This window comes from Paramormyrops kingsleyae, chromosome 22 (assembly GCF_048594095.1).
Source record: "Paramormyrops kingsleyae isolate MSU_618 chromosome 22, PKINGS_0.4, whole genome shotgun sequence".
NCBI classification, from domain to species: Eukaryota; Metazoa; Chordata; class Actinopteri; order Osteoglossiformes; family Mormyridae; genus Paramormyrops; species Paramormyrops kingsleyae.
In genome coordinates this window covers 8,561,903-8,574,300 of record NC_132818.1, presented here as the reverse complement: position 1 = coordinate 8,574,300, position 12,398 = coordinate 8,561,903, and the positions used below count along the sequence as shown (strand labels likewise).

General features: G+C 44.4%; 1 protein-coding gene across 5 annotated transcripts; it reads right to left on the bottom strand.

Annotated features, from left to right (window-relative positions):
- Positions 1 to 699: 699 nt before the first annotated feature.
- LOC111834166 (uncharacterized) lies at positions 700 to 12,315 on the bottom strand. 5 transcript variants are annotated; one of them, XM_023793159.2, is made up of 12 exons: positions 12,004 to 12,315; positions 10,716 to 10,797; positions 10,529 to 10,621; positions 9,594 to 9,926; positions 7,573 to 7,887; positions 6,272 to 6,400; positions 6,016 to 6,057; positions 2,507 to 2,644; positions 1,834 to 2,136; positions 1,382 to 1,423; positions 1,133 to 1,227; positions 700 to 1,040 (listed from the first exon to the last, which is right to left on the bottom strand). In XM_023793159.2, the coding sequence occupies exons 3-12, from the start codon at positions 10,599 to 10,601 to the stop codon at positions 939 to 941; spliced, it is 1,572 nt and encodes a 523-aa protein (XP_023648927.1). In that variant the 5' UTR covers positions 10,602 to 10,621; positions 10,716 to 10,797; positions 12,004 to 12,315; the 3' UTR covers positions 700 to 938. The 5 variants fall into 5 exon arrangements, with proteins under 5 accessions (XP_023648927.1, XP_023648919.1, XP_023648936.1 ...); XM_023793151.2 differs by lacking the exon at positions 12,004 to 12,315 and adding an exon at positions 11,550 to 11,984; XM_023793168.2 differs by lacking the exon at positions 12,004 to 12,315 and adding an exon at positions 11,185 to 11,531.
- Between the last annotated feature and the right edge of the window lie 83 nt (positions 12,316 to 12,398).

Sequence of the window (12,398 nt, the reverse complement as noted above, 5' to 3'; positions counted from 1 at the left end):
TACCTTGTGGGGACCAAATGTCCCCACAATGTGAATACCTGTTTTTTTTTAACCTTTTGGGGTCCCTACATGGGAAAACTCTATTTTACAAAAATCTGTGACTGCAATGAAAAAACTAAAAATGCAAAAAGTCTTGTATTTTGTTTGGTTACTTATGGTTATGTTTGGGTAGTCCGGAAAAAGATATGATTACACGACAGAGTGTGTGTGTGTGGAGTTTTCCGGTTCTCCAAATATTGTGTGGGTTTCTGGCTGCATTCCAAACACATGCATCTCTTAATCGCTCACAGTATGACTGTACATGCTCTGCGGTAACCTGGCACCTCGTCCATCGTCTGCCCCCTGCTGAGGTGGAAATTTCAAGTCGAGAAAGTAAAAATCCAGACCAACTAGCTGAGTACTCTGTGACTGAGACTCTTCAACTGGATGGTTGAAACAAAATCTTGGTCTGGATTTCTACATTCTGGACTGGAAATGTCCACCTCTGGGCTTCTGCTACCAGGGGAACAGGCTCTAGGATCCCTGCAACCTTGACTAGGACAAGCGATTAGAAAGTGGACAGAATATTCTTTTTCCACTTTCTATTGCAGTATTTCTCACACAGGTATTCTGGGACCTATGAGACCTTTTGGGCATGAAGTACACACAAATTGAAAATGTCATACATATGTTAAAACAAGGAAGTACTCAACCCTTCAATAATCTTTTACGTTTTTATTATTTTAAATATTATTTCTATTAAAATGTACATATTAATGTAGAAAATGGGATGAAAAACAAGATATGGCTTGTCCCAGAATGATTGTTCTGTAATACGGTAATATAACAGGTAATGCATCAGATGTTCCTAACTAGTACTTAGCTTTAAACTTTCTGTTGTCAGCATTATTGCTGCTGCATATTGCAGCTGTATAATCTGCCACCTACAGTTTTGCCTACTAGCGTTTCGAAGCTTCAGCACGTCTCACGTGCATCTGCATCACTTCATAAACGCTGTCGGAACATCTGCCCGGCGCCTTTCTCTCGCGGAACTTCTTTACCTGCCAAATAAATCAACGAAGACATCACAGAATTTAAAACGCACAGGAAAGTAGGCACCATACCTGACCTCTCTTCAACCAGTAATAATCACCTTAGGAATGAGCCAGATGATGAGTAGGACTATATATATGAAGACCGACAGCACTGAGAACACAGTGGTAAGGATGAGGAAAATTCCTTGGTCACCTGAGTTTCAGAATAAGCGGGAAAACAAACGTATGTCAATCATGGTTTTATGCATGTCAGTAGCAACACTTTCCGACTCATGTAAATATTTTGTTTCGGAGCAGTTACATCAAATAACTACAATAAAGGACTGCAGAACCAGTCTGACACCTACCAGCAGCTGAAACACTTGAATGGGCTGGGCTGCAATTTTCACCTGTTCGGCACATTAAATGCAGTAACATTACGCTCCTGTAATCTGACACTTCGTCGCTTTATTCTCAGACTCTACCTCTGTGTTGCATGTGTATATATGCAGTGTCTACAGTGGTTTGTCATATTTTTCGCATTAATCTTAAGTATTTAAATACACAACATTCACATAATAATAAAACCAGAAGACTTGTAGCTGCATTCACGAGCTTTGCCGAATTCTATTACCGTAATATAGGATTAGGCGCATGACTGGTCAACGTAGGGACCAGGATAGTAAAAATGTTCCCAAAAGAAAATTTGCTGGCGATTAATACTATTGGTATGGCACTGCAGGCTACAGTAGCTGTAATCTGGCATTACATATGTCTTTCTTCGTATTTTTGTGAAAGGTCGGCATCAGAATAAACTTACCGCTGACCGCAACTAGCGTGGCATTGCCGTTTGAAGCGCCGCTCGCGGATGTGTATTTGCAGTAGTAAATTCCAGAGTGGAAGTCGTTTATTTCGGTCAGCGTGAAGCGGAGGCTCTGCAGGGTCCCCGAGATTCTCACTCTGCTGGCTTCCCGCGTTTCACGCATAGGATCAGAAGACCCATCGTAGGAGAACAAAAGGTCGTCCTCTCTATACAGATTTACTGATTGAATGTCCCGATCACTGTCCGAGCAATTGATGGAAAACCCATCTCCAGGCCTCAGGTACAAAAACTTCCTTTGCGCTGTGGATACAAATAAAACTCCGGAATTATCATTCAGCTAACGAATATATACAATCAATCACACAGATGAATAGACATCAGCCTACATAATGCATGGAAAAGCGGGACAGAAGATAGATGGATGATTTAGAAATACCTCAGTACACTTCATCCATTTTAAACAATGCTAGATGTTTCTCTTAAAGCTGCGCCGCGCAGCATAAAATTTGCACTAGTTTACAAAAGTTCAACTTATAACTTTAAAATATTATATTTTAAAATTTAAAAAGGATTCTTAAAGTCGATTTAAACACATTATAACACATTTTTTTAATGATGATAAATGAATTAATGAAACAAAAAGACAACATAGCGATATATTCATACTCACCTTTACTAGACAGAGTTAGGGAAGAAAATACGAGTAAAATGAGAGACTCCCGAGAGGCGACCATCGCGTTAGGTGGGAAGGCAAACAGCAGTAGGCAGGTAACGCTGTTCGGCCGGCGACTGACGCCCTGCGGCCAGCCTAGCGAGTTATTTAGGTTTGCGGCATGAACATTTCCAGGAAACAGAAAAAGACAGAAACAACATTAAAATATTTTGCTAGTAAAACAAAACCTTATATTTTGCTAGTAAAACACCTTGTATAGAAAACACGAATTTACGAGCGTAAATACCCTTTATGATGTTTCATTTATAATAAGATCTCAAACCACTGAAGTAGATGATAAAGAATATAGAACAAGAAAAATCAATACTAGTACATACTCTTCCTTCGGTTAAAGAAAAGCGCTTTAGTTCCGAGCAGATGCTCTCCCAGTGCCCGGTAATGGCGTTTTCAGACGATTGTACTACCCACGGAGTACCTTGGAGCAAACAGAACAGCGAAAGATACAGACACTAGTGCTGCCATTCAGCGGAGACTGACAGTCACCTCCTGTCTCAGATCAGCCTGGGAGCGTTTGGGTCGAAGTCGTTTTTTTTTTGTTTTTCTTCCCCCAGAGCGTAACAGAGCCGCTGCTTACTTTTACTTTACAAGACTATCATCCAAAACTTTTTATTCATGATTTAACTAAAATAACTTACACAGCTCCGCCAACACATTAAAATCATAAAGGCAAAAATAAATATTTAAAACATATGTAAAAATACATATTAAATATATATATATATGTAAAAATACATATTATATATATATATATATATATATATATATATATATATATATTTATTAACTATATACACTCACCTAAAGGATTATTAGGAACACCTGTTCAATTTCTCATTAATGCAATTATCTAATCAATCAATCACATGGCAGTTGCTTCAATGCATTTAGGGGTGTGGTCCTGGTCAAGACAATCTCCTGAACTCCAAACTGAATGTCAGAATGGGAAAGAAAGGTGATTTAAACAATTTTGAGCGTGGCATGGTTGTTGGTGCCAGACGGGCCGGTCTGAGTATTTCACAATCTGCTCAGTTACTGGGATTTTCACGTACAACCATTTCTAGGGTTTACAAAGAATGGTGTGCAAAGGGAAAAACATCCAGTATGCGGCAGTCCTGTGGGCGAAAATGCCTTGTTGATGCTAGAGGTCAGAGGAGAATGGGCCGACTGATTCAAGCTGATAGAAGAGCAACTTTGACTGAAATAACCACTCGTTACAACCGAGGTATGCAGCAAAGCATTTGTGAAGCCACAGGACGCACAACCTTGAGGCGGATGGGCTACAACAGCAGAAGACCCCACCGGGTACCACTCATCTCTACTACAAATAGGAAAAAGAGGCTACAATTTGCACGAGCTCACCAAAATTGGACAGTTGAAGACTGGAAAAATGTTGCCTGGTCTGATGAGTCTCGATTTCTGTTGAGACATTCAAATGGTAGAGTCAGAATTTGGCGTAAACAGAATGAGAACATGGATCCATCATGCCTTGTTACCACTGTGCAGGCTGGTGGTGGTGGTGTAATGGTGTGGGGGATGTTTTCTTGGCACACTTTTGGCCCCTTAGTGCCAATTGGGCATCGTTTAAATGCCACGGCCTACCTGAGCATTGTTTCTGACCATGTCCATCCCTTTATGACCACCATGTACCCATCCTCTGATGGCTACTTCCAGCAGGATAATGTACCATGTCACAAAGCTCGAATCCTTTCAAATTGGTTTCTTGAACATGACAATGAGTTCACTGTACTAAAATGGCCCCCACAGTCACCAGATCTCAACCCAATAGAGCATCTTTGGGATGTGGTGGAACGGGAGCTTCGTGCCCTGGATGTGCATCCCACAAATCTCCATCAACTGCAAGATGCTATCCTATCAATATGGGCCAACATTTCTAAAGAATGCTTTCAGCACCTTGTTGAATCAATGCCACATAGAATTAAGGCAGTTCTGAAGGCGAAAGGGGGTCAAACACCGTATTAGTATGGTGTTCCTAATAATCCTTTAGGTGAGTGTATATTTGCACAAGTTATGTTCGCATGTTCAGTTTTCTCACATTGCATTTAACGCGTGAAAACCTTGTGTTAATTTGGTAAGAGTTACATCCCTCTAACAGGCAGAAACTTACCACTTTTTCAATTTGATTCTGTTTATTTTATATAGTGCCTTTCACAAGCGGACCCAAAGCACTTCACTAGAGCGCAGCAATCCATTACGGCACCGCTTATACGAAATTGTGCACGAATCAGCGACAAGGGACGAGGAAGTTAAAGAAAGTCAGATGACAGGGGAGGAGAGGAACCAAGAACTTGGTAGAAAAAAACCTCCGTGGGTCCAAAGTAAAATAGCAGCCCCCCCCCCCGCATACCAGCATTACAGAGGACACAGTTCACCCTGTTCTAGCGAGATGGAAACTGTGGTCGTAGTCCGTTAGCGATCCAGTGCTCTGAGCAGCACTGTGCACCGAGCTCCGTGTTAGTCGTGGGTCGCACCCATGATGTCACAGTTTGTGAGCGGCGTCAACGATGTCACACTTCCATGGGACAGAACCAGCACTCCAGTTTAGATGGCATCCACCCTGTGCACCATCTGGCTCTGTGGACGTCTCACACCATTATCCCTCTTTTGCGCTGTATGTGGAGCTTGCAGTCTTTCCCCCCAGTTTCTCCAGTACCCCAAGGTGCAAAGACATGCAGTGACACTAACTGGTGTGTCTAAATTGCGCAGTGAGTGTGAATATGACATGTTCCATAAAATGGACCAGCATCCCATCCAGGGTATGCCCTCACAGCCTCATACCCTCTTCAAATCTGAACCTCGCTTCCAAATCCAGGCCTTGTTTTCAGTTCTCCCAGTTAGTTTAATAATTACTGATTCTGATTGGCCGGAGGCTTCACACCTGGCTCACGGGTAAAGGAAGGCTGGAAAACCACCAGTGTTCGGACCTCGAAGGACCGTGATTTGAATATTAGGGCCCTAGGATATGGTCCCGGATAAGCACTCGGAAGATGGACTGATGGATGACAGCCAACGTTAGATTTTAATCCAAAATTTTAACCCAACACTTCAAACAGCCCTAAAAATGAAGGCAGACAGGAAATGGAAAAGAATCCTGTAGTCTCACACCCGATGCCTGAATAAGGAAATTCCCTCTCGAGATTGAAAAGACAAACATTTGTGCTTATCGACATAATCCCCTGCAGGGCAGAGCAGAATTTACTTGGGAGACTGAAATATGCCAACTTTAGCAGTGATCATCCACTGGGAATCGATGATGCATTTTTAAGGCTCTGTATGATTTTCTTCTATATTCCCCAAACCTGTTCAAAAAATAAACGTTACATCCTGTAGAATCCCTAGCTGATTTCTGTGATCACAGTCGCTTCAGTCTTGCTTGCAGTATAAAGAACAAGTGTGTGCATTAAGGACACTAAATGCCTGAAACTTACCATCCGTCACCCTGACAGGTTCTTCATCAAAGTGCCGCTGAGCTAAGGACAATAGATGGTGGGATCAGGGTCACATCAAGGTCATCTATGCCATGCTACGGTAGGAATCCCCACAACCCCACATTGAATAGAAAACGATAGGTAAGAGTTGAAGTTGAAGTGAGGTGTTGTTTCGAGGTGATGATGATGGATGAGGACAGGATGCAAAACTGAAGAGCTGGGTTCTGTCTCCCCACGCTGATCTCAGGCGGCTCACCTGCAGTGCAGCCCTCACACCTCTGAAGGAGAACGAGGACCAGAGAGCCACAGACCAGTGACCCCAGAACGATGACGCTCGCTGTGACGGCTTTGTGGCTCCTTCCTGCTGCCGCCACCTTTTCTTGACCTGCAAACATGTCAAAATTCGCTTCAACCGGTTATTTATAGAAGGTTACTGGAAGACTCAAATTAATCATGCATCCATTTTCTGAAACCGCATATCCTGTTCAGGGTTGCGAGTGGTCCGGAGCCGATCCCAGTGGTTAGAGGCGCGAGGCAGGGAACAACCCAGGACGGGGCGCCAACCCATCACAGGGCAGGGAACAACCCAGGACGGGGCGCCAACCCATCACAGGGCAGGGAACAACCCAGGACGGGGCGCCAACCCATCACAGGGCAGGGAACAACCCAGGACGGGGCGCCAACCCATCACAGGGCAGGGAACAACCCAGGACGGGGCGCCAACCCATCACAGGGCAGGGAACAACCCAGGACGGGGCGCCAACCCATCACAGGGCACACACACATCATTCACTCATGCACACCCACGGGCAATTTGCCAACTCTAATTAGCCCGTGGGGGTGAATCTGGAGAACCCAGATGAAATCCCATGACGACATGGGGAGAACATGCAAACGCCACACACATGGAACCCTAGCGGAGACTGAAACCCTCGTCCCAGAGGTGTGAGGAGACAGTGCTAACCACTGCATCCCCATGCTAACCACTGCATCCCCATGCCGCCCCCTCAAACTAACAAACATAACTTTTTGTATTATTCAATGTATACAGCAGTTTGTTTGACTTGGGGTAATTATACAAGCACTACAAGTCCTCAAACCTTCAACCACAACCTTTCCATCCATCCAGGTCAGGGTCATTGGGTAAGCTTGGTGTCCATCTAAGGCAGCATAGGGCACAAGGCTGGGTGACACCCTGGATGGGACATGCTTCCCAGAGCGCACGCACACACACACACACACACACACACTTAATCATACAATATGGGCAATTCAGAGATGCCAATGTACCAACTAGAGGTCTTTAGGCTGTGGGGGAAACTGGAGCACTTAGGAGGAAGGAGCCTTTGTGACAAACTAATCATGAAGAGCTGGGGCAAGATTTCAGCCCTCAGCCCTGGAGCTGGGAGGCAACAGTACGACTATTCATTTATACAAGTTCCTCCTAAATGGTAATCATTGTGTATTATTTTTGTCACTCTATTCCTTTAAGCTAATGCACAGAAGTAGCTCACAGGCCAGAAGGGCATTCCGCATAAAAATAAGGCCCAGATGTACCTGGAAGAGCAAAGCTCAGACGAAGTCCAGCCTCGGCCTCCTTGTCCCCAGCTCCGTTGAGCAGACAGCACCGGTACCTGGGGGAGGCGGAGGACGCTCTCCTCACGGCAAGCTTGCTGACAATGTTGAAGCGCCCATCTGCGGTTCCCCTCGCCACAGTCTCAGCGCTGCGGGACCAATCTGTGCCATACTGGTCGAACCACCGAATGGCGCCCATTGGATAACCGCCCTGGGCACTGCAGAACATGTCCACTGCCGTCTTGTCTTGAATGTTACTCTCTGGGACGGAGGACATGATTAGCCCAGTGTACCTGGCTGGAAGGAGAGTATATGGAACAAGAAGAAACAGAGAGAGACCTCAAACATTTTAGAACAGGACAGCCAATTTCCTTACTAATTTATTCAGCAGCTTCTTGCTTATCCTGAATGCTTCTTTTTGTTTTTTAAAAAAGTGATTTTGCCTTTTAACCAGGACACTGTTCTTTTGATAAAACACTTTTTTGATCCCAGGAAGGCATCTGACTGCATACAGCAGCAAAGGAACACGAATAGTGCAAAGATACAAACACACATTATAAAAACTGCGACGTGCAAAGCCAGTAGGCACCACAACAAATGCTGCTCAGCGTTAAAAAATAAATAGATGTAAATAAGTTACTGGGGGCTGTACGTTGTCCGGCAATAGCCGTTTTGAAACAGAAATGCTGTCTTGACATGCATTATGGCTGAAGGTAAGGGTTGAGTGGCAGACTCAAATAACAGATTATGATTTGGGGAAAAGAAAAGCAGCCAAGCAGCATCTGTATGAGGAGATACATTTCTCAGGAAGGCCCTCGGAGAGTAACAGTAAAATTACCAGGTAAAAAGCTACAATAACACTAACAATAACTAACAATCAAAACGACCTGGATTTCGCTTAAGCTGAGTTCTTGCTGCATGCTGATTGGTCAGTCTCCTATAATCACGCACGTGTCACTAATGTTAATATGAAACAGCTGGATGAGTCTTTCAATCAAGGAAACAAACCAGTCAAAGCGCAAGAACAACTGAACTCTTTAGCCAAGCATGGGACCCTTTCAGCTCAAGTAGTTTGTAAACCGTGAAGTAGCTCATAGTGTCCCCCCCCCCATGGATTAGGTGGTCTCCCCAGAAACAGTGCTACTCCAGGCTTCAGTACCGACCTATGTGGTAAGCTTTGGGGGCACAGACACTCAGCAGTCTTTCATGCGTCTCGCGATCTGCTCTCCAAACAACAAGTTCATACATCTTTTATAGCCAAAAATGCGACAATTTACAGAGGGGTCGGATATCTGTAGACAGTTACTTCTGTTGAACTTGATCCATTATCAGGTAAAGGCAGGGTTGATCTTTTCATGATTGCTGTTGTGATTACATCACCCTGCTCAACCAAATTCATCTCCCTCTCCCCCTTACGTTCCTTTAGTTCTCTTTTCCCAAATCTTGACTCCCAACATAAACACTTTTCTTATAAATGTTTACTGCAGCAGCCTTACATCTTGAATCAGGTCTGTACCTTGACCTTTTGCAAAACAAGCTCTTATGCCAAAATATGTTAGTATCTCTTACCTAAACGAAAACCTATTACTTAAGCAAGCTTGCATTATATGTTTAGTATATTAAATGTCTCAAGGCAAAAGTCAATCATTACAATCATCATGTTTGAATCAACAGTGTTATCATAAGTCTCATTATTAATTACTGATTGAATCTGCATTGGATTTGCATAATCATGGATTTTTCTTTCACACCTAAACAGCCATATCTTGATGCTTTGATCTACAGTAACTCGCCCATATTCAGCCATCTATACAATATAGTGTATTACTGGAGCAATTCACAGGTAGCAAAGCCTCTTCCCTGGGCTTAAACTGGCTACAGCTGCTGCCCCCCCATGCATAAAATGAAACTCCGCACAACTGTGGCATTACATATTCCTTCTCTGATGGGTCCCCTGACGGGATATGGGCATTTTGCCACTCTCTGGACGACCGGAGCAGTACCTGTGACTCGCAGGCGTGCCGTTTTCTCAGCGTACCCATGGTCCGTCAGCACCAAACAATGGTAAAGCCCTTCATCGGCCACACGGGTGGCCCTCACCAGCAGGGATACCACGGCACGGCTCTCATCCCAGCCAGGCTCGGCCAGTTGGAAACGGGGGCTCTGCTTCAGCACGCCCCCGATGAAGGAAAGCAGGGGGGGGGACGGTCCCAGCCTCCTCCACACCACCGCCACGATTCTCACGTTCGGGTAGCCAGATTTCACCCAACACTGAATCACAGAGTCCATGCCATGCAGTCCGCGATTCTCTGGAAGGCAGTTTAAACTTACAGATCCTGTTAGAGACACAGAGAATGAATCTAATGGACTGAAACTTAGCCCACAATTTGCATAAAGGCATATTTAGCTACTATACTTTGTAATAAAACATTTGCTCAAATGGGAAGTCCTTAATTATTCCTTATTTATTCTTATGGAAAATGGGAGTTCACCAGCAGCCTCAGCAAAACAGACGCATTACACCTGCAATCAGGGACGGATTACGGACAGGGCCAGCGGGGCCGCTGCCCAGGGGCCCTTGGGGTGCAGGGGGCCTGTGGGGCCCCTAGCCCAAAACAATTTGCAACGCTTATCAACAATGTATTTTCGTTTGTCTATTTTAGAGGGCCTACATTCTTTGATCCTCTGCCTACAAGGGCCCCTGACCCTATAGGGCCTCTGATGGAAACATGGAGGGAGGGCGTTTGGCTGCCAAGGGCCCTTGAATGGTGGTGGTGGTGGTGGGGGGGCCCTCGCGGACGTTTTGCCCAGGGGCCCACACAACCCATAATCCGTCCCTGCCTGCAATGAGGGAGCCCTTTCCTGTAAGAATGAGGAACTGGGCTCCCAAACGTCACTGGGATCCTTCATCGCTAAAGCTCGCAGAGCCGCTACTCGCCATTAGAGGGCATAGTCCTCAAGGTACAGCTGAAATACACCAAAACAGCAAAGAGTTTGACTGCTGTGGCCATGATTGGGTCTCCGGGTTGATCTGTGAGAGAGCGATGCAGGGAAGCATCAGCCCCAGGAACAGCAAGCGGTCTGTTTGGAAAGGATGGTCATTCTGGGCAGGTCTGAAGACTAACCTCAGCTGTGATAGAATCTGCGCGTCCTTGCAGCCCAACTTCGGTCGCTATAGGTACCCTCCAGTGTCAAGAGTGGGACATTCTGTCCTCAGAAAAATCAAATCACCAGCTGGTTACTTAAATGTAATTAATAGAGGACTGAACTACGGCTTTCATTTCAAATATTAGGATGGCTGATGTTTGAGGAGTTTTTTTTTTTTTTTTTTGACCACGGGCTCTTAACCGCCACCGCACTCGTACAAATAGACGTGAAAATCACACACAAAAAAGCGAAAGTATACTAACAAGGTTAGAAGACACACTTAAAAAGCTATCAGAAAAAGGATTTTATAATAATTAGATTAGCTTATCTTTCGGCTGCTGCGGCCGCTGTTACTAAATTTGTAACATAGCAGAACATTTAACAGTGCAGCATGTCTGTATGTTTAGAGGGGAGCAAAAAAAAAAAAGACCAACAAGCCAGCCTTACCGTAAGGAAGACAATTTGCATAACCAACGAGTGCTCGGTAATATAAACACTGAATTAACATTCTTAATTAGACTAAATCCGTGTTGGTATAGGCCAATGTCAATAGTCTGCTAAGAGCAAAACGTACAAAGAAAATATACAAAGTGAATAAACAGTGACTCAGAAATACGTAGATCGATTGAACACATAATGAACACATTCATCTTATTGCGTTATTACTCGTATGTCAACTAAATGCATATCACGAAATGTATAATCATCTACGTAATACACTTCCAAGACAACTCTGAAGTACGAAATCAATCTCCCAAAAATACCGCCGACTCTCACATCCCAAATACCGCGGCCGACAGCTTTCTTTATACCTAAGATGGACTTGTTTCCTTGTGTTCGCTTAATTACCTCCCTAATACATTGACTCGCAAAATGTGGGGCTTTAATGCACTTCTGCCATCCCGTCATCCAAAAGTCTCCCTGCTCATCAGGAGCCAGATGCCAGCCTTAATCAGCCGGCATAATTGATTTCCTAGAAGTCTCTGCGCCAGTATGCAAATCTCAGTATACCGATATACCAAATCTAAAATATGCATTCGCCCCAAAGACCGTTTGGAAAATTCTTAGTAATAAGAGATTATGTAGAAATCCTTGAGCGTTTTATAAATTTTGAGTAACAGTATGAGTTTTCCCTCGCCAGAACGGTTTACATGTCCTGTGCGGGATTAACGCAAGTTTGCTAGTTTTGGTTACATGGCTGGCGTGAGATTTTCAATTCGACACAACTTTGCACACACATTTACATGTATAAAAGAGTTTTATTACCTTGTAAATAGTCGGTAGGGTTTGCAAACTGCCCCAACGTGTTTGATGTGGCTAATTTTAGGTTTACAATGGAATTATACAGATTTGCCGTAAGATTACTTGCGTAAGCGTGAGTCTGAAAGCGTGTCACGTCAGATGCGTGAGAGCTGGCAGCCCTCGGATAAGCGCTAGAAAAGCGATGGACACAAATCGGTACGTACACTTAAGGGTTAATTCACAGCTGGGGGAATTTCCATAAAAGGCCGTAATAACAGTGGGAATATGCTTCACAGTTGCACCAGATCAGGCGTTTTTGTAAATAGCCCTCTGCCATTTTTGGTAACTCCTTTCAAGCAGCTGTGGGGTGAGAGCGGCTGTCCGCGACGGCATGGTTTAATACCTCAGATGGATAACAA

Coding starts and splice junctions, on each gene's coding strand:
- LOC111834166 (XM_023793159.2), bottom strand. CDS start 10,601: ATGGCCACAGCAGTCAAACTCTTTGCTGTTTTGGTGTATTTCAGCTGT. Junction 1,424..1,833: donor CACGCTAGTTGCGGTCAGCG/GTAAGTTTATTC, acceptor TGTGCCGAACAG/GTGAAAATTGCAGCCCAGCC. Junction 1,041..1,132: donor TCATCTGGCTCATTCCTAAG/GTGATTATTACT, acceptor TTTATTTGGCAG/GTAAAGAAGTTCCGCGAGAG.